Source organism: Amblyraja radiata, chromosome 20, assembly GCF_010909765.2.
Source record: "Amblyraja radiata isolate CabotCenter1 chromosome 20, sAmbRad1.1.pri, whole genome shotgun sequence".
Classification (NCBI taxonomy): Eukaryota; Metazoa; Chordata; class Chondrichthyes; order Rajiformes; family Rajidae; genus Amblyraja; species Amblyraja radiata.
This window is the reverse complement of record NC_045975.1, coordinates 31,991,824-32,015,275: the sequence shown is the minus strand read 5'-3', so window position 1 is coordinate 32,015,275 and position 23,452 is coordinate 31,991,824. Positions and strand designations below refer to the sequence as shown.

Below are 23,452 nucleotides of genomic sequence, written 5' to 3'. Positions count from 1 at the left end.
GCATGGTCTTCCTGAGATAGGGAAATATGCATGAAGGCTTTAATGTGAAAACAATCTTGAAGGATGGAAGAGAGAAGGGAGGGGAAAATGTTTCATGTCCTAAGCTTTCAGCAGTTGACAGTCTGTTATATTGTTAGGATTGGTAGGCGGTGGAATATAAAAAATCCTCAAGATGCGAATATTTAATAATAATAATAATACATTTTATTTATGGGCGCCTTTCAAGACTCTCAAGGACACCTTACAAAATTTAGTAACAGAATAAAAAAACATGTAAGCGGAATGAAACAAAACAAAAAATAACGACAAAAAAAAATAAAATAAAGACATCAACAATACACAATTCAAAGACACAATTCAAGAATATTTGAGGCCTTGGCTCCCTTTTAAATCGTTCCTCTCTCACCTTAAAGCTATGCCTTCTGGTTTTTACTCTTCTACACTGGGGAAAAGACTCTGGCTACTCACCTTATCTATATCCTGCATAATTTGACATCTCTATAAGGTCACCCCCTGCCTCCAATGCTCCAGAGAAAAGAAAGTCAGCCTATCCAGCCTCCTTATAAATCATACTCTCCTGATCCTTTTATATATATTTTTGCATCTTTTAATGAAACCCTTACTATAAAAAGTGACCATAATTAAACACATGTCATGCCTACTGTGCAGAGAGGGAGGGGGTTAGAGGGAGGGGTTAGAGCGAGGGGGGTAGAGTGGGGGGAAGGGAGGGTAGAGATGGAGAGGGTGAGGAATCCCAGCTGGGCTGAGCGGGTTGGAGTATAGATATACATAGATGCTGACAATGTTTGTTTTGGGTCAGAGGTAAAATATGACTGGTCACGTGTGTGATGTCACACGGAAATTATTCAAACTGTGAGTTTTAAAAAGCTAGAATGTTCATATCTTTAGCAGACATTCATTATAGTTCTGTAGGTAGGAAAATAGCAATGAATAAGATTAATCTCCCACATGAATTTTTTAATGTGTTACTTTGTGATGACATCTGGTCACGTGTGTGATATTTTGGTTCACTTTCCAAAGAATGGGTCATTTGTTGAAGCATTAGTTTCGATGGTGTTTAAGTACAAAGCACCATTACATGTAAGCAGTGGGCGCTTATGAATTTTAATACTTTTTTGCTGCGTTTAAATCCCATCCTTGGTAAACAATCCTCAGATTAATGTTTTTAATAGCACTCATTAGTCTCCATGGTTTCCACTATTTAGAAGAACTCTTAAGGGAAGTGAATCATGCCTGCAATTTGCATATTTTGCCGATCAAATGCTGTTGGGTACATCATTTGCTGAATTGTTAACCTTTTGATGGCTGGATTTGAATACATGCCCATTGGATCAGTAGCCCAATAAACTCGTCGTCACTCTTAGTCACTAATACAATTATCAGTTGAGCTGTTTATTAAATGGTACACAAAAATGCTGGAGAAACTCAGCGGGTGCAGCAGCATCTATGGAGCGAAGGAGATAGGCAACGTTTCGGGGCCGAAACCCTTCTTCAGAGCTGTTTATTAATATGCCACAATCTGTACTAAATATCAACTACATTAATTCAGCGTAATGAAAATGCCCAGCATACTTGCAGTATATTCTGAACAAGAAAAGCCATGAAGAATACGTCACTGCAGGAAAACAGCATAAACACACAAAACCGGATCATTCTCAGAATTTTACGGTCATGTGCATTTCCTCGGCTCTAACAGTTTCTCTCATTTACAGTGCCCTCCATAATGCTCCATAAAGTCCCACAATTTATTTATTTGCCTCTGTAATCCACAATTTGAGATTTTTAATAAAAAAAAATCACATGTGGTTAAAGTGCACATTGTCAGATTTTATTAAAGGGTATTTTTTATACATTTGATTTCACCATGTAGAAATTACAGCCGTGTTTATACATAGTCCTCCCATTTCCGGGCACCACAATGTTTCGGACACATGGTTTCACAGGTGGTTGTAATTGTTCAGGTGTGTTTAATTGCCTCCTAATGCAGGTATGGGAAAGCTCTCAGTACCTAGTCTTTCCTCCAGTCTTTCCATCACCCTTGGAAACTGTTATTGCTGTTTATCAACATGAGAACCAAAAGCTGTGCCAATGAAAGTCAAAGAAGCCATTATGAGACTGAGAAACAAGAATAAAACTGTTAGAGCCAAACCTTAGGCTTACCAAAATCAACTGCTTGGAACATCATTAAGAAGAAAGAGAGCACTGGTGAGTTTACTAATCGCAAATGGACTGGCAGGTCAAGGAAGACCTCCACAGCTGATGACAGAAGAATTCTCTCCATAATAAAGAAAAATCCCCAAACACCTGTCCGACAGATCGGAAACACTCTTCAGGAGTCAGGTATGGATTTGTCAATGACCACTGTCTGCAGAATACTTCATGAACAGAAATACAGAGGAACACTGCAAGATGCAAACCACTGGTTATCTGCAAAAATAGGATGGCCAGGTTACAGTTTGCCAAGAAATACTTAAAAGAGCAATTACAGTTCTGGAAAAAAGTCTTGTGGACAGATGAAACGAAGATTAACATATCAGAATGATGGCAACAGCAAAGTATGGAGGAGAGAATGAACGCCCAAGATCCAAAGCATACCACCTCATCTGTGAAATACGCTGGTGGGGGTATAATGGCCTGGGCATGTTTGGCTGCTGAAGGTACTGGCTCACTTAACTTCATTGATGATACAACTGCTGATGGTAGTAGCATAATGAATTATGAAGTGTTTACACACATCCTATCTACAAAGGCTACAAAGCCCTCCACGATATGGCCCCCCTATATCTCACTGACCTCCTCTCCCCCAACCAACCCTCACGGTCCCTCAGATCCACATCAGCCGGTCTCCTCTCCATCCACAAATCCAACCTCCACAGTTTTGGGGACAGAGCCTTCTCCAGGGCAGCTCCCAGGCTCTGGAACTCCCTCCCCCAACTGATCCGCAATTCCGTGTCCCTCACCATCTTCCAGTCCCGCCTCAAGACCCATCTCTTCACCTCTGCCTATCCTTAGCCCCACGTCCCCCTCCCTTTTCATGTGCTTGAATTGCCTCATATTGTGTTTTGAATTGAATTCTGTCTTTAATTTGTGTACTAGTCATGTCTCTACTATTTATTTCATTCCGCTTACATGTTTTTCCTCTACTTGCTAAATTTTTGTAAGGTGTCCTTGAGACTCTTGAAAGGCGCCCATAAATAAAATGTATTATTATTATTATCTGCTCAAGTTCAAACAAAACTCATTGGCCGGCGGTTCCTTCTGCAGCAAGACTATGATCCCAAACATACTACTAAAGCAACAAAGGAGTCTTTCAAAGCCAAAAAATGGTCAATTCAAGAGCAGCCAAGTCAATCACTCGATCTGAACCCAATTGAGCATGCCTTTTATATGCTGAAGAAAAAACTGAAGGGGACAAGCCCCCAAAACAAGCAGAAGCTAAAGATGGCTGCAATACAGGCCTGGCAGAGCATCAACAGAGAAGACACCCAGCAACTGGTGAAGACCATGAATCGCAGACTTCAAGCAGTCATTGCATGCAAAGGATATGCAACAAAAAATTAAACATGACTACTTTCATTTACATGACTTTGTTGTGTCCCAAACATTATGGTGCCCTGAAATGGGGGGGACTATGTATAAACACAGCTGTAATTTCTACATGGTGAAACCAAAATGTATAAAAATGGCCTTTATTAAAATCTGACAGTGTGCACTTTAAACGCATGTGATTTTTTTCTATTACAATTATCAAATTGTGGAGTACAGAGGCAAATAATTAAATGATGGGTCTTTGTCCCAAACATTATAGAGGGCACTGTAACATTAGCAAAATCGCCCAAAAATCTATAATTGTCTTTGTTAATGGACATGATTGAATACGTTGGCAAGCTTCAAAATACATAGATGTATTAAGCTAATGGGAAGGGAAGAAGCTACCTTACATTGCGCTGTCCAATTATTTTGCAATTAGTTGACAGTCAAAGGATTACAAACAGCTGTAATTGGAAGAGGATAGAGAAACCTTGTATTTCATGTGCTCATTTTGACCTGTGGCTCATTACTTTTCTGTAACAGCCATTGGGAAAGTCAACAACTGTTTTGCATTTGCATCAGACTGCTGCTCGGGAAGATTATAATACAGTTCCCAGGTCTTTAAGCTGGGAGGCATTCAGTTAGATAAATGAAAAATTATATTTTATATTTGAATTGTTAGATTTTGAAGGTAAATAAGAAAAATCACAGAAGGGGGAATTAGGAAAAAATGTTTACTTATCACTCATAAATAATGTGTCCATCATTGTAGCCTTTGAAAGGACAGTAAGATTTGTTATCTCAAAACTACCAACAACTCTGATGCTGAAACAGTGTCAGCTTGGTTCGGTTCGAACCACACTGCCTTACATTTGACTGCGTTGTTTCCATGATAAGATTTTAACACAATACAGCTTGATGTTCATGGGTACTGAAATCCACCGTTCAACCACTTGATCCTGTTGGACTCAATTCAATCAAAGCCAATTTGGATCTTAAACCGTTTGTTTGCTGTGCTTCTATATCCCTCAATAACAGCTTTAACAATAATCTATTCATTTAATTTGGAGACACAAGAAATTGCAGATGCTGGAATCTTGAGCTAAAAAACAAAAAGGCTGGAGGTACTCAGAAGGTCAGGCAGTATCAATGGAGGAAATAGAATTACGACGATTTAGGTCGGGGGCCCCTTCTTCAAAACTGATGGAGTTGGTGGGGCAAAAACTGGAAAAGAGGTCACTTGCCGAGCTTTGCTCGACCCCATCTCTCTTTTCCAGATTTCTCCCCCCTACCCCATCAGTCTGTATAAGGGTCCCAACACAAAACAAAGATTGTCCATTCCCACTGATGACGATGCCTGATCTGCTGAGTTCCTCCAGCTTTTTTTTTTAAATTAACCATTCAAATTGAAGTTTTAACAAAGCAGATATTTTGGGGTGATGGTGGGTGGAAAAGGAGAAACCGTTCCCAAACCATGCTGTGATGCATCCCGATAAAATTTATGCTCCCTCTGATGCAATGACTGCAATGGTGAACGATATTGACGATATCGGCTAACTAGAACATGAAAGAGCATCACATTTCCCATCTGCACGCTCCACTGATGGACCAACTTGGATGCATCATATAGTCACTACGTGTGTCCTCTTGGAGGTCAGGTGGTTATCTAGGAACCCACATAAACTGCCATGTGCTCCGATGGTACTTGGCTCTGTCAACCAATACCCCACAAACTCCACTCCTCGGTGTGAGATCAAATTATCATTTGATGACTATGATTAATATAACAAAGACACAAGGAACTGCAGATGCTGATTTACAAAAACAAGACTGGAGTAACTCAAAAATAACAGCAACATTCTAGAGTAACTCAGTGAGTCAGGCAGTGTCTCTGGAGACCATGGATAGGTGACGTCTTGGGTTGGGACCCTTCAGAATATAACGATGGGCTTTTTATTTAGTGTAGCTGTCACTTCAAAGCACTGTAGATTAGTAATGGGGAAGGACAGTTCAATCAGCAGAATTTCAGTAAAATTAATCTACTGCAATCATCAGCTTTCTGTCAAAAACTGCTGCTCAATGATGGCTGAGAACAGATATTTTATATGAAATCGTCAACAGCATTAATAGGGATGGAGAGGAGGATGGAATTAGAATAAACTACAGAGGATAGCGGACTGTTAATCTCAACTCATGACTGGGATCACACTGTGCAAAATGCCTACTTTTATGATGCTTCTCAGCAGCTGTTTTGTTTCATTGAGTGGGCATGAAACAGCAAAAACATTCACAATTGTAGATGATTCTTCAATTCTAACAGACAATTCTAACTAATAAAAGGAAGCATAATTAACAGCATCAGTTTACAGAAACTGTTTATTTTGTTGCCATAGTTATGCAACGTATTTGATACCTGCAATGTATTTTGCAGCACACAGTGAAGGATACTGCTCTGCTGTCCTTTAGAGTCTCAACAACACAGATGACATAACGTACTCAGAATTAATCATGTGTCAGTGTTCGGGGAAGAGAGGGGAGAGAGGGGATGAGGGGGGAGGAGTGGGGGAGGAGGGAGAGGGGAGGGGGGAGGGGGGAGAGAGGGGAGAGCGGGAGGATGAGGGGGGGGAGGAGGGGGGAGGGGGGAAGAGGAGGGAGGAGGGAGGAGTGAGGGAGAGGGGGGGAAGAGAGTGGACTTGAAATTTCTGCGTGTTCAGCGGCTTCAATCGGTGCTGACCCGGGCCAGACTCCCCACACGCTGTGGAAGGAACTCTTCACCCGCCCCCCCCCCCCAGCAGTGCTGTCCTTTTACAGCCGCTGTACTGAGGGATAGCCAAGTCTATCTTTCTTGGCTAACAATCTAACCTTCGGCCTCCAAGATGCAGGTACATTTTCAGGACTTATTTTTGGGTAAAAAATAGCATCTTCATTGCTGGGAAATATGGTAAAGGAATATGGAAAGAGGAAGGTGTATAGCCATACAAATGGTGGGAAAGAACCAGGCTAAGCCTGGGAGAGGTACAAGCAATATTTAAAAAGTGGCTCATAGGATAACTGACAGTGATAGCTCTGTAGACCAACTAGTGCAAAAGACAAAGTGTTCAAAAGGGAACTGCAGATGCTGGAATATCGAAGGTACACAAAATTGCTGGAGGAACTCAGCGGGTGCAGCAGCATCTATGGAGCGAAGGAAATAGGCGACGTTTCGGGCCGAAACCCTTCTTCAGACTGCTCAGAGTCATGGAACCTTGGCCAGGGTCCTAGAGAGCAGGTAATTTCTGATTCCAAGTAGTGACACTTGGAATTATATGTGAGTAAAAGGATAATCACAACTAATAACGGAACATAGTTTCGCAAAGTTAGGATTTGGTGTATAATATGTGCCGCACCACATGTGCAGCAGTAGGCTGTAGTTACACAATATATGTACAATATTGTCAAATCTTACTATCTGTATAGCAGGATTTGACTGAATAGCATCCAAAGCTTTTCACTGTATCTCAGTACAAGTGACAATAATAAATCAATGCCAATTTTACTTCGGAATCACGTGAGTGACTACGTGAAGAACCCCGCCAGGACGCATGCGTGTCATATCGCTACACGCATTGCGAAACATCAGGCGGGGTGGAACGCAGCGGCAGTTTTAAAAAGCCGGAACCAGCAGGTAAGAGTTACTCTGCGGTCTTTTTGTGTGTTTCCTATACCAACTTACAGGTGGGAAGCATGGACAAGTCTAAGAAAGCAACAAGGGCTGCGACAAAGCTGGTGGGGGAGGACCGCGGAGTAGCGGGCAGCCAGCAGCGGCCAGCGGCACTTGAATCACCGATAATGGGATCAGCTGTGCCCGATGTCGCCTCCGCACCGGCCAGATCCACTCCGCGGCCGGGCGGTAAGGCAAGACAAAAAACTAACAAAGTCGTGGACTCAGAGGAGTCCGACTATGTGCAACCGCGGGCGGCCAGCGACCGTGAGTGCTGGAGCCGGATGGAGCGGTGTGTGGAGCATTTGCTCCAACGTGACAGGCTCCGGGAGATGGAGTCGAGTCACTGTGGGCTCTATGGAAAACCCACAGCAGCACCTCTTGTAGGGCTGCACAGTGCTTCTCCCTCATCAGAAGGGAGCACTGGGGGTCAGTACTGGGCTGATCCTGAAGAGGGGTTCGCAGAAGAAAACTCAAGTGTGCAGGGGCTGCAGGAACGAGAAAATCTGCTGGACATGGTGTCCAACTTCATACAGCCAGACCAGACTGGCCAAAACCTGGAGCAAAAGCTTGCTGCCAGTACAGACTATATGTCTTTTAACCAGCTACAAGAACAGGCTGTATTGGACACCATGTCAAGACACCTGGCACCGGGCAACTGTATATCCCTGAATGTTCCAGTGGTCAATACTTGTATATGGAAACATATTGGAATAGGAGTTAGAGGCATGGATGTCAAACTCCAAAAGGTATTAAAACTCCTAACAGCAGGGATAACAGCATTTGCCCGCACAGTGGATGAGAAGGACATGTCCCAGGACCAACAGGATGCACTGGCATTGCTTTGCAACACTCAATACGAGATAAATAGCATCAGGAAGAATGCCATCCGACCCACTTTAAATCCGAAATTCGCGGGTCTGTGCAAACCTGGGAACATAAAACCACCAATACTACTATTTGGAGGTAATCTATCGAAGCAAGTCACGGAGCTCGATGAGGAAGCAAAAACCCTGGGACTCATAAAAGGGACTTCATCAAAAACCCACTACAGCCACAGACAGCATCCCTACGCACCCACTAGTAGAACAAGACCGACTGGTGAAAGCTCGAAGGTCCGGTACACCAAACATGAGTCTTTTTTAGGCCATGGCCCAGGCCGGCCTTCTTGGAAGATACGCGAACCTCCAACATCAACCAAACCACAAACCCAGACACCACCGCCTCAACATCAACGAAGGATTTACAAAAAGAAGTAAACCTGCCACTGGTAACTATGGAGGTAGGTGGGCCTGGTTCCCTACAAAATACAGAGAGCATGGAGGTTGGGGGGAGATTACACTCCTTTCTGGATGCATGGAGCATGTTAACTACCGATACTTATATTTTAAGCAGTATCCAGGGATATACAATAGAATTTATACACAAGTACAGCCCTCCAGTTCAACATATACCGAACCGAATGTTCGTACTTTCTGGTAAAGAGAAATCAGAAGCGCATGCTGAACTGGAGAGGCTTTACGCAAAAGGTGTAATTGAAAAATCCCAACACGAACCGCTAGAATTCGTGTCCAATATATTTACCAAAAACAAAAAAAGATGGTGGTTGTCGCATCATCATAGATCTGACCAAATTGAATACATTAGTACAATATATTCATTTTAAAATGGAAACCTTTGTTACTGCTAAACAATTGATTTCCAAAGGTTACTTCATGGCTAGCATCGATTTAAAAGATGCTTACTATTCAGTGCCTATACGAGGTGACCACAGATGTTTCTTAAAATTCAACTGGATGGGACAGCGCTGACAGTATAGAGCGCTGCCAAATGGGTTAACATCAGCCCCCAGACTGTTCACAAAAATTTTGAAACCAGCCCTAGCGTTTCTACGGAAACGAAAACACATGGTCATGGCATATCTAGATGACATACTTATTGTGGGCAAAACTTTGCAATTGGCCAAACAAACTGTAACAGCCACAAAACAGTTATTTGAAAATTATCTAAATTAACGCCTTCCACTACAATGGACTATTTGGGGTTCACCATTGACTCAGTTCGCATGTCGGTGACTTTGCCAAAGGGAAAGGCTATAGACTTAATAGAGGCTTGCAATAACCTCATTGACATCAGTAAACCATCCATCAGATTGGTAGGAAAAGTGATTGGCAAAATGGTGGCTGCTTTTCCAGCCATACAATTTGAACCTTTACATTACCAAATTTTAAAGAGAGCAAAAATACAAGCACTCAAAATCAATGCTGGTCATTTTGACAGACCAATGAAGCTACCAATCAAAGCTATAATGGAACTAAAATGGTGGATAGATAACATTTGGCTTTTTCAATCCAATCATTATCAGCAACCCTTCAATGGTGCTACAAACTGATGCCAGTGCACTTGGTTGCGGTGCCACCAATTCCATCTCCAGCTGTGGAGGTAGATGGACTGCTCAGGAGGCATCATTATTACTCACACTGGGCATAAACTACCTGGAAATGTTGGGTGCATTCTATGGCCTAAAGTCATATTGTATTGGGTCATATCACCAGCATGTTAGACTACAGATTGACAATACCACCGTGGTAGCATATATCAACCACATGGGTGGAAACAAATCGACATCATGTGACAATCTGGCTAATACAATTTGGCAGTGGTGTATCCAGAGAGATATTTGGATATCAGCTACTTACCTACCAGGTAAACTAAATTTAGTGGCAGACACCAGGTCACGCAAATTTAATGAAACACCGAATGGATGTTGAATAAAAAAGTATTTGCTGATATTACAGCACGATATGGAACACCAGATATCGATCTATTCGCATCCAGGCTTTTTTTTTTTTTTTTAATATTTTATTTTATTAGAAGTAAGTACAGTCATATGGCACCAAAGTGCCTAATATATATTTTCATAATACATTTTATGTACAACTTCTTTTTTTTTTTTTTTGTTACACTGAAAAAAGATTAGAATAAGAAAAAGAAGTTAGATAGTAAAGGATAGAAAGATGTGAAATATATAGTGTGTGAAAAAAGAAAACGAGTAAATGAAGAAAGTTGAGAGAGAGAATAGAGAGAAGAAAAGAAAAAAAGAGGAGATCATTATTTATAGTCTTGACCAACCCTCGTCCAGTCCTGAAACAGTTATTTTTTACAATTGTGTTGCACCATATGATTCCAAAAAAACGACGAATGGAGACCAACTCGTTATGAATTGGTCTGATTTATCCATTAGGAGGAATCGCATTTCCTCAAGATGAGCGGTGTCCAACATACTTGCAATCCACATTTTAAGCGTTGGTATTGATGTACCCTTCCAAAATTTAAGAATTAATTTTTTTGCTATTATTAAACCATAGTTAAGGAATAGATTTTGAGATGTGTTCAATTTATTCCCATCTTCCATTACGCCAAATATAATCATTTCAGTATTAGGTTCCATTCTTGTCTTGAATAATTTTGTAAATATTTCAAAAATATCATTCCAAAATCTATAAAGTTTTATGCAGGAGACTAAGGAGTGTGTTATAGTTGCCTTTTGGGCTAGACATTTATCACAAGTGGCGGATATATTTGGATAAAATTTGTTCAATCTTGTTTTTGAGTAATATAATCTATGTACAATTTTAAATTGAATTAAATTATGTCTTACATTAATTGAACATTTGTGAATATATATCAGGTATTTTTCCCATTTAACCTTCGTAATTTTTATCATTAGTTCCCGTTCCCACTCTTCTCTAAGTACCTCTGTCGATGGTAGGTCTATATTTAGAATACTATTATATAAATATGATATTAATTTTTGTGAGTCAGCTTCAATATTCATTGCCTCTTCCAATAAGTCAGGAGTTACTTTTTGATATCCTTGTATATATTTTTTCACGAAATCGCAAATCTGAAGATATTTAAAATATTGGTTGTTTTTCAATTTAAATTTTAATTGTAATTGTTGGAATGATAGTAAGTTTCCCATTTCATACATATCCCCGATCCTTCTAATTCCGAGACTTTCCCATTGGTTATATGTCTTATCAATAAGAGATGGTTTAAATAAAGGGTTATTCGCTATTGGCATTAACAGTGATAGATTTCTTAATTTTAAAGATAATTTTATTTGTTTCCAAATTCTTATTGTACCATATATAATTGGGTTCTTCTTATATATTGTGTTATTCAGTTTTTTTGGGGAGAAGAGGATCGTTCCTATATTACTAGGATGGCAATCCTCCTTCTCCATTTTTATCCATTCTGTCTGTTGGGTAGAACTATCCAACCAATAAATCATATTCTTAATATGCACTGCCCAGTAATAATACATAAAATTCGGAAGTGAAAGTCCCCCGACCTCTTTTGGTTTACATAAGTGTTTTTTTGTGATTCTATGTGATCTATAGTCCCAAATATAATTAGTAATATTAGAGTCTAATTTAAAAAAAAAGTATTTTGGTATATATACCGGTATAGATTGAAATAGGTATAGTAATTGTGGTAGGAAGATCATTTTTATTGCATTTATTCTACCTAATAATGATAAGGGAAGTGTTTCTCAAATTTAATCAACGTATTAAGTTTATTTAATAAAGGCATGAAATTAGCATTGAATAATGCTTTATATTTTCTAGTAATCTGAATACCCAAATATTTAAATTTTTCTGTTGCGATTTTAAAGGGGAACTTCAGTAAGTGTGTAGGTTCTTGAGGTTTTAATGTCATGATTTCACTTTTATTCCAGTTTATTCTATATCCAGAAAAAGACCCAAATTCCTCTATTAAGTTTAATAAATTTGGTATGCTCGTTTGTGACTTTGTAATATATAAAAGTATATCGTCTGCATATAATGAGATTTTATTCTTTGAGTCTCTGGTATTATAGCCCTGAATATTCGGATGAATTCTTATACTTTCAGCCAGGGGTTCTATCATAAGGGCAAATAGCAGGGGTGATAGTGCACATCCCTGCCTATTACCCCTTGATAGTTGAAATTTTTGAGATAACATATTATTAGTTAAAATTCTTGCCATCGGTTTATCATATAATAATTTTACCCATCTTATACGCATCCAGGCTTAATCACCAGTTATCAAATTATGTTTCATGGGAACTAGACCCTGGGGCAGCGGCGACAGATGCATTTTCGCTGCATTGGGGGAAATTGTTTATTTATGCATTCCCTCCTTTCTGCCTCATCAGTCGGGTATTAAGGAAAATACAGCAGGACTCTGCGTCTGGTATTTTGGTAGTACCCGATTGGCCTACTCAACCATGGTTCCCAGTGATACTGAACATGGTATTAGAACCATGTATCACCATCCCGAATAGACCAGACTTGTTGGTTCATCCCGTAGCAAGGGATAGCCACCCATGCCATAACTATTTGAATTTATTAATTTGTAGAGTTTAAAAATACCTCTACTACAGCTGGGACTGACGGACCGAACAGTGAACATGATTTCGGCGGCCCAAAGACAGTCCACCAAAAAACAGTATCTGGTCTATGTCAGGAAGTGGGAGATGTATTGTAACAAAAACAGCATCACCTACAGAGATATGAACATCCCGTCTGTTCTGGAATACCTGGCAGGCCTCCATTATGATGAGGGGCTCAGTTATAGTGCCATCAACTGTGCCAGAAGTGCCTTATCAACTTATCTATGGCAAGGAACAGAGCGTCACTCTGTTGGAACTCACCCACTGGTAACAAAACTTATGAAGGGAATTTTTAATACCAATCCCCCAAGAACCAGGTACTCCCAAATATGGGATGTGAGTATTGTCCTGAAGATGCTCAGGAATTGGTCTCCAGCAACAGCTCTGTCCCTACATAGACTGACATTAAAAACAGTCATGCTAATGGCATTGGTCACGGCACAAAGGGTACAGTCATTACATAAATTAAGACTGGAAAACATGACTTCTTCATCTGAAAATATTACGTTTCATATTTATGAATTAGTAAAGCAGAACAGACAGGGATCAGCGGGCCTCAATATAGAATTTAGGTCTTACCCAACAGATGATCGTCTCTGTATAGTAAGAAATTTGTCGTTATACATGGAGAAAATGAAAATCATCAGAGGCAATGAGAAGGCACTTTTAGTCAGCCATAAGCAACCACACAAAAGAGTGACGGTCCAGACCATCTCAAGATGGCTGAAACAGGTTCTAACACAGGCTGGGGTGGATACTAATATTTTTAAATCTCATTCCACCAGGGCTGCAGCTACATCGGCAGCTATGCAGTTGGATGTACCAATGGACCAAATCCTCAAGGCAGCAGGATGGTCAGGGGAAAAACATTCCAACTATTTTATAATAAACCAGTCATGAAACCTGGAACGTTTGCAGAACCAATTTTAAGTTCTGTAATTTAATTTACCCCATAAATAGGGGTTATAATTTGTGTTAATAAATTTCATGGATTTTAATATCGGATTCATGTCTAAATTATGTTGACACAATTCCTCCTACAGTCATTAAGGCAGATGTGATGCATGGACTCGTTTCCACGGCATGAAATCAGAGCTTTGAAATCTTCACGTAGTCACTCACGTGACTCCGAAGTAAAATAGTAAGATTAAACGAGAACTTACCAGTTCGAAGTTTGATCATTATTTTATGAGGAGTACGTTGAGGGAATACGTGCCCTCCTCTCCCACCCATGATCATATACTCAACTGGTATTTCTTTCTCTAATCTTACTATGTTTAAGTCATTACAGTTATCTGTGATTTCACACCGCTGCTTTGAAGAATGACAAGCATGCGTCCTGGCGGGGTTCTTCACGTATGCCCTCAACGTACTCCTCATAAAATAATGACCAAACTTCGAACTGGTAAGTTCTCGTTTAATCTTACTATTTATACAGACAAGTCATTTGTGCTACTTTAAATATCAAGATGAATCCAACATAACATTCATTCAAGTTCAGCAGTCATTCTGAAACAATGTGAAAGTTCCTTGCCTAAGGGTTGACGATGAAGTGGATTCCACCTTAATTTATAATTCAGTTTATTTTAAAGCAAACTATTTTCACTTATTGCTGTTCATATATCCAGAAGTCTTCATCTTCTGGATACATTTGTTGACTTATGAGGAACTTAACTTAACAATTTCCAGGAAAGTATTACCAATCTCCACAGCATTTGAAATTTATTTCAAAATAATTAATTAATTTTTGGATTGCTCAAAGTTGATAATTTTTTTAAGTTATGAATATTACCACTTGTAATAAGTTCTAATCATAGCTTAACAGGCAAGTTTAATTAAACTTGCAGCAAAAATTACTCTTCGGTTAAAAGCCCCACGGATCAAATGCAGCCGCTGCTCAAAACTGGGCAGCAAATTAAGAACATTCTGTGGATTAAGCTAATACATGGCATTACATTCAAGAGCTTTAGGGCGGTTTAAGATTTTTGTTGCTGAATATTTGAATGTACCTATTATTAATCTTGCAATCAATGTCCCAATGCAATCTATTACAAACATGTGACAAGAGTTAATTTCATTTTCTGCAGTGTTGCAATCTCCCATCAGCAACTTTCTTTCATGGCGAACTGCAGAGGCCTGCAGCCAACTGAGGGAAGCTCCACTCAAAAACAGCAGAGATATGCTTCTGCCAAGGCTGCCCAGATTCATTTCAATCACAACTAACCAGCGACATACTTGTGACAAATGGAAATACCTTCCAGGACCTTAAATATCCATTCAAAGGATTTTGGAAATTTTATACAAATCACTTCCCTCGGGAGCAATGGCTTCCTGAAAAAATACAATTCTTCCTTGTATCTAGTCTAAACGTTGGCTGAAGAGTTTTATGGGCACAACCTCTAATCTAACCACCTCAATCCAATACAAAAAGCTAATCTGGAAGCATTTGATCACCTAATCTATTAAAATAATGAATCACATTACATTAAATTTCTTTTTCAAAGGTAGGCACTTGAATGTTTGAAACCATCGAAGGGATTTATCGGAGTCGCTGCCTCAAAAAGGCAGCCAGCATCATCAGAGACCCACGCCATCCTTGCCATACACTCGTTTCACCCCTGCCATCGGGAAGAAGGTACAGGATCCTGAAAACTCTAACGTCCAGGTTCAGGAACAGCTTCTTCCCTACAGCCATCAGGCTATTAAACACAACAACCTCAAATAAGCTCTGAACTTCATTAGACTTATTATTATTGCACTACTATTGTTTGTTTTTTGAGCGTGCGTGCGTGTGTGTGTGTGTGTACTCACAACGCTGTTGCTAGAGTTCTAACAAAGACCAAAAAATTTGAACACATTACACCAATTCTTAAATCCTTACATTGGCTCCCTGTATGTCAGAGAATTGATTTTAAAATCCTGCTGCTCACCTATAAATCACTACATGGTTTAGGGCCAAAGTATATCACTGACATGCTTCCACTATATAAGCCTTCTAGACCGCTAAGATCTTCTGAAACCAATCTGCTAGTGATTCCCAGAGTAAATACAAAACATGGGAAAGCAGGATTTAGTTACTATGCAACAAATAGCTGGAATAAACTTCCTGAAGATTTAAGACTTGCCTCAACTTTGACCACTTTTAAAACAAGACTGAAAACTTTTATGTTTACTTTAGCTTTCAGCTAAATCTTAACTACGTTGCACTTTTAACTTTTGCACTTTTTATAATGCATTTTTAATTTTGCTTTTCTTTTCTTTTAGTTCTTCTATTTTATTATTTCATTTATTGTATGACATGTTTTTATGTGAAGCACTTTGAGTCTGCCTCGTGTATGAAATGTGCTATATAAATAAAGTTGCCTTGCCTTGCCTTGCCTACCTTTTTTTCTCTCTCATTTATCATATCGTTTACAGTGTACTATGTTTATGTATTCTGTTGTGTTGCAGCAAGTAAGAATTACATTGTTCTATCTGGGACACTTGACAATAAGGGGGTGGTGGGGGGTTGGTGCGCTGGATTGCCCCTCCCTCCCAGAGTGGCCCGCCCTGCCTTGCAAGTGCATTGTGTTTGTCACTCAGATTTTTTTTCCTGGAAATGGATGAGTTTGAAGAAATCGGGCTGTTTTTTAAACTTTCAACGATTAATAACTTTGGAAATATAGGTGGAAATGCGACGAGTAGATGTTTATCGCCACCACGGGGAAAATGTGAGTAGATTGTGTGAAAATGGGAAGGCTGTGGCCTTATGTTTGGAAGAAGATAGGAATTTACCAGATTGACACAGAGATACATCGGGGGCACAAACAAGACGAAGACTTTTAGTTATATAGAGATATCAGATGAATAAGTCTATTTAGCACCAAGCATCCTTCACCATTTGAGATACTAAAATTTTACAAATTATCAAGCATAGATGGGCCAAAGTCGAATTTAGACCATTTTTATTAATTCTCAACTATCTTCACATGAAAACCAAGTATTTTCCATACATTTCCACACAGAGCAAGTGGTCAACAAATAACTCACAGTTCAAGAACTTGGGATGATCTTCTAGCCATATCCAAACAAGATCCACATATATATCATAGATAGATTTCCCTGCTCAGTAACGACTACAATGCACACATAGTTATGCAGAACAAGTTTACACTTATTTTGAGTTACTTTGGAAATGGCACAAATGAGAAAGTTGGTGCCGCTCTCACATAATACCATGTGCCTCTATCACATAATACCTAACATAATTAAATGGAAATACAAGATTTTAAAAATGTGGAAAGAATGTGTGATTTTAATATTTCCCAAAACAGAGCAATCTTGAAGTTAATTATTTTTAAATCCCAAGGATGCTTTATTTTAGGTGGAGTAAGCACTTAAACGAAAGTACATTCTTATGCCTCTTAGTTGTCGTTCCCAAAGTTGGTATGAAATTGCCACAGGAAAGACTTTCCAGAGGATTATAGGTCAAAAGGACATAAGTGATAGGAGAAGAATTAGGCTATTCGGCCCATCACGTCTACTCCGCCAACCAATCATGGCTGATCTATCTCTCCCTCCTAACCCCATTTTACTGCCTTCTCCCCAGGACCCCTGACATCCACACTAATCAAGGATAGACATGTGCTACATTTCAATTCCATAAAAATGTCTTGTATTTACAAATCATTTTGTAGGCAGAACAAAGTAACATCCTAAATTCCCCGTGAATATTTATATAGATCTCTGCTAAATTTTTCATGTCAAACTCCATTAAAAAAAATCTCGAATTAATGAGGTGATGTTCTCAATATTTATTTTGTGCTCTTTTATAATATTTGAAACAACAGTGAAGCTGAAAAATGGATCGTAATATCGATCGGGAAAACTCAAGCCTGAGCATTGATTTCTAACTGCATCTACGAAACCCAAGCACTGGCTGTTTTTAAATGTAGAACAGATCACACAAAGCTGGAATCTAATCAAGAGATTCTGCGATTTAGGCATAGAATATTGGAGACTACGGGCAAGTTCTGGACTGGACTGGACTACATATGAAGAGAGTGTCTACTTAAACACAAGATATATCAGGGAATTACTTGCAGGATGGAATGTAATCAAAGGAATTAGGTGTTTCTTTGAAGAATATAAGGCGATGCATTACAGGCTGGAATCCATTCTACAGGTTTAGGATTTATACCAAGGGGTATGTTTTTTCATAGAGTGAGTGGTGAATATCAGGAACAAGCTGCCAGAGAAGTGAGCGGAGGCAGATGCAATTACAATGTTTAAAATGCATTTGGTCGGATACTTGGATAAGAAAAGCACAGGGATATGGGCCTAATGCAGGCAAGTAGATTTAGACATAGACATCATGGTTGGCATGGAGAAGATGGCCAGTTAGGGCTTGCTTCCATGTTGTACATCTCTAAGACAACATGGAATCAGACTTGATGAAACAAAATGTGTTTTATTTTAAAAGCTGAAAGAGGAGCAAGACAACTTTTGTATCACAAACTGATGGAAACTACGTTTTCATCCTCCAGCCTGTGCAAAACTATGGGGAACCAGAGTCTAACCATTTCTGGATTAATAATTCTTATCTTTTTTGACATTATTCTACCAAGCCATCACAATGCTGCAAATGCTATTCCACTATTTTTTAAGAAATGATGGCCTTGTTAATTGGGATATTGATAATTCAATTTAGATGAAACAGATTCTTCCCTTTCGATCGTGTTAGAGTGCCCCCCATAATGTTTGGGACAAAGACCCATCATTTATTTATTTGCCTCTGTACTCCACAATTTGAGATTTGTAATAGAAAAAATGACATGTGGTTTAAGTACACATTGTCAAGTTTTAATATAGGCCATTTTTATACATTTCAGTTTCACCATGAAGAAATTACAGCAGTATTTATACATAGTTCCGCCATTTCTGGGCACCATAATGTTTGGGACACAGCAATGTCATGTAAATGAAAGTAGTCATGTTTAATATGCAATAACTGCTTGAAGTCTGCAATTCATGGGCATCACCAGTTGCTGGGTGTCTTCTCTGGTGATGCTCTGTGTTGCAGCCAACTTTAGCTTATGCTTGTTTTGGGGACTAGTCCCCTTCAGTTTTCTGTTCAGCATATAAAATTCATGCTCAATTGGGTTCAGATCGGGTGATTGACTTGGCCACTCAAGAATTGACAATTTTTTAGTTTTGAAAACTCCTTTGGTGCTTTAGCAGTATGTTTGGGATCATTGTCTTGCTGTTGAATGAACCGCCGGCCAATGTTTTGAGGCATTTGTTTGAACTTGAGCAGATAGGATGAGTCTATATAACTACAGAATTCATTATGCTACTACCATCAGCAGTTGTGTTATCAATGAAGATAAGTGAGCCAGTACCTTCAGCAGCCATAACCAGGCCATAACACCCCCACCATTGTTTCACAGATGATACAATACAATACAATTCAATTTATTGTCATTTGGACCCCTTGAGGTCCAAACGAAATGTCGTTTCTGCAGCCATACATTACAAACAAATAGACCCAAGACACAACATAATTTACATAAACATCCATCACATTGCTGTGATGGAAGGCCAAAAAAACTTATCTCTCCACTGCACTCTCCCCCCCGATGTCAGAGTCAAAGTCAAAGTCAAAGCCCCCGGCGGGCGATGGTGAATTGTCCCGCGGCCATTAAAGCCACGCCGGGTGATGCAAGGTCGCGCACCGGGTCTTGGTGTTAGAGCCCCCGGCGTGCGCTCGCAGTCCCGCAGCCATTCCAAGCCGCGCGGGGCGGTGCTGTAAGGCCCCGCTCAGGTGCTCTTCAACCCCGCAACTCGGGCGGGAGAAGTCGCCGTTGCGGAAGCCCTGAAAAGCGGTCTCCCTCCAGGGACCCGCGGGCTCCCGGTGCCGCCCGCCAAACCCGCAGTTGCAGCCTCCGAATCTCCGGAGGTCGGGTCACAGCAGCGTCCACCACAGCTCCACCCGCTCTGGACTCAGCCAGCTCCGCGACGGTGAGGTGAGTAGTCGGCACCACAGCCCCCGGTCTTCCTGTTGGAGGCCGCTCCTCGTTGCAGCCCCAACGACAACGGAGACCCGACAAAGAAAAGGTCGGGTCTCCCGTGCAGGGAGAGATTTAAAAGTTACCCCCACCCCCCCACCCCCACCCCCCCCACACCACCCCCACCCCCCCACACACATACCCCAACAAAAATAACAAAAACTACATAAAAACATAAGACATAAAATAATAAAAACGCAGACGGACTGCAGAGGCCGCTGCTGACGAAAGTCGCGCCGCCCACCGAAGTACTTGTCCAGATAGTGGAGATTGGAGGTGGTATGCTTTGGATCTTGGGCAGTTCCTTCTCTGCTCCATACTTTGCTCTTGCCATCACTCTGATATGTTAATCTTCGTCTCATCTGTCCACAAGACCTTTTTCCAGAACTGTGGTTGCTCTTTTAAATACATCTTGGCAAACTGTAACTTGGCCATCCTATTTTTGCGGCTAACCAGTGGTTTGCATCTTGCAGTGTAGCCTCTGTATTTCTGTTCATGAAGTCTTCTGCGGACAGTGGTCATTGACAAATCCACACCCGACTCCTGAAGAGTGTTTCTGATCTGTCGGACAGGTGTTTGTGGGATTTTCTTTATTATTGAGAGAATTCGTCTGTCATCAGCTGTGGAAGTCTTCCTTGGCCTGCCTGTCCCATTGCGATTAGTAAGCTCACCAGTGCTCTCTTTCTTCTTAATGATGTTCCAAACAGTTGATTTTAGTAAGCATAAGGTATGGCTGATGTATCTAAGAGTTTTATTCTTGTTTCTCCGTCTCATAATGGCTTCTTTGACTTTCATTGGCACAACTTGTTGATAAACAGCAATAACAGTTTCCAAATGTGATGGAAAGATTGGGGGAAAGACTAGGTGCTGAGAGCTCTCTTATACCTGCTTTAAGGAGGCATTTAAACACACCTGAGCAATTACAAAGACCTGTGAAACCATGTGTCCCAAACATTATGGTGCCCTGAAAATGGGGGGGGGGGGGAGAGACTATGTATAAACACAGCTGTAATTTCTAGATGGTGAAACCAAAATATATCAAAATACCCTTTAATAAAATCTGACAATGTGCACTTTAGCCACATGTGATTTTTTTTCTATTACAAATTTCAAATTGTGGAGTGCAGAGGCTAATAAATAAATGATGGGTCTTTGTCCCAAAAATTATGGAGGGCACTGTATATTAAAGTAATAGGTACTTTAAGACCTCAGTCCCTTTTCATGAAGGCTCAAGAGTGGTTACGTTTTAACTTTGGAAGAGGAATTAATTCTCTGGAAAGCTTTAAATCCAAAGCATTTGAAAAGAACGGTAACAACACTAAATACACCGTAATTCTTGAGCTCCTCCAATATTGTGTCATAGAATCAGACAGTACACAAACAAGTCCTTTGGTTCACCATGTGGTGAACATGCGGAATTTTGTCCATGCAGAACATTGAGGTGCTTTCTGTACTAATCCCATTGTGAGTGTGCTAGCACTTAACTGTTGAGCACCAATTTTCAATGTCCATTATTAAGATGGCAGCAATGAATGAGTGATTTACAATTCACATTTCAAAATATAATGCAAAATTCTACTGCTTTCAGATTTGTAACATTTTGCACATGCTTGTTGCAAGCATTTTATCCATTATTTTAAGATGTACATATTGTTGCCAATATTGCTCTTCCCAAATTGCTCGAGAAGGTGGTGATGAGTCACCTTCTACTGTGGCTACAGTTCTAGTTAAAATATCCTCACAACATAGATGGATAAAGGGTTCTCAGATTCAGAATGAGTGATGACAAGGAGGGCAACCTACAATAAATGGGGTCCTATAGACCCATTGCCCCTATCCTGCTGAAATATGTTGCTGGGAAGCAAGAAGATTTGCGCTGTTTCACCTGCTGGTACTGTGGTAGGCAGCTAACAGAGTAGTACTCACCCTCATTGAGGTTTCTCCACCGTGGGGTTGCTGCAATCGGAAGACTTGCGCCACCATATGCTCAGTAGACGGGTGAAGCAGGATGCGGCGGGAGGCCAGGCCAACCATCACGTACTTGCCCATTGGCGACAAACTGACAGAAATAGCATTGGGGCCTGCGGGACAGAATAACAAAATTGACCTTTTAGCTTCGGGTGACAAGTTGTCTTTGGAGGAAATTGACTTTGTGGAAAAGACTCTATTGTTCTTAACAGACAAGTTACACCCTGGTCACTCCCTCGTCTCCCTTCTTCCATCAGGCAAAAAGTATAGAAGTGTGTAAACGCACACCACTAGATTCGGGGACAGTTTCTTATCAGGTAACTGAATTATAATACCACAGCCAGAGAGCAGTGTTGAACTACTATCTAGCTCTTGGATGACCCTCGGACTATCTTTGATCGGACTTTGCTGGCTTAACCTTGCACTAAACGTTATTCTCTCATCATGTATGTATACACTGTAAATGGATCGATTGTAATCATGTATTGTCTTTCTGCTGATTGGTTAGCACACAACAAAGCTTTTCACTGTACCTCGGTACAAGTGACAATAAACTAAACTAAACTAACCTGCAACTTAAAAAAAAAGAATAAACCAAACTACACAAAACATTTAATTTGCAAGTTATTACAAAGATAACCCAAAAAAACTATTAATTATTTAAAACAAAAAGTATGAATATCCAGAGGATTAAATGACAAATGATTCATCAAATTATGCTACTTGGTAGATCAGAGTAGTTCCCGTTTTCTGCCTCACATTTCTCCGTTCTCTTGCAGCTGAATCACCGAAGTCATTCTAATGTCCTTGTAATAACAATGCAAATAGTCAAAACCTGAGAGAAGTGAAGCATGCCCAAAGAATTAAGTGATATATGAACAAAATAAATTATATCTTAGATTTTTTTTGAAGAGATGATAAAGATGATTGAGGGTAGGGCAGCAAATATTATTTCCATGGACTATTAGGCATTTGGCAATAGGCTGATTCAGAAGATTAAGATACATGGGATCTATGATGGCTTGGTAGATTGGATTCAAAATTCACTTCGCATTAGAACATAGAGGGGAGTGGCGGCGAGTGTTTCTCTCACTGGAAGTCTGTGATCAGTGGTGGCCTGCAGGGATACGTGCTGGAACTTCTGTTTTGTGATATGGATGAAAATGTACATGGGCTGATTGATAAGTTTGTAGATGACACAAAATGATGGAGTTGAGGATCATCAAAAAGGTAGGATGTAGATTAGTTGTGGACACACACAGATTAAAGGAAGATGGAGTTTAATCCAAACAAATGTGAGGGGAATCGAGGACCAAAGAATATAGGTTTAAGGTGAGGGGGGGGAAAGATTTATTAGGAACCTGAGTGGTAACCTTTTCTCACTATGGATGGTGGATGTATCGATTGAGATGCCAGAAGAGGTAGTTAAGGCAGGGACCATTGAAACTTTTAAGAAACAATTAGACAGGTACATGGATAGGACAGGTTTAGAGGGATATGGGCCAAACACAGACAGGTTGGACTAGTATCGATGGGACATGTTGATGGGGTGTGGGCAATTTGGGCCGAGGTGCCTGTTTCCACACTGTATGATTCTATGAGGGGTCAAATACAATGGGAGGGTATACAGTAAACAGAAGGACTCTTAGAAGCAAGATTATACAAAGGGATCTTGGAGTGCAAGTGCGGAGCTCCCTGAAATTGGAAACACAAGTGGTCAGATGGTAAAGGAGGCATACAGCATGC

General features: G+C 40.2%; 1 protein-coding gene across 2 annotated transcripts in view; it reads right to left on the bottom strand.

Moving 5' to 3' along the window:
- Positions 1 to 23,452, bottom strand: part of ambra1 (autophagy and beclin 1 regulator 1) — a 325,084-nt gene that overhangs the window by 82,288 nt on the left and 219,344 nt on the right. For both annotated transcript variants that reach the window (XM_033039200.1, XM_033039201.1), the window contains one exon: positions 21,665 to 21,819. In XM_033039200.1, the coding sequence (XP_032895091.1) occupies positions 21,665 to 21,819 (155 nt within the window). The remainder of the gene's footprint in view (positions 1 to 21,664; positions 21,820 to 23,452) is intronic.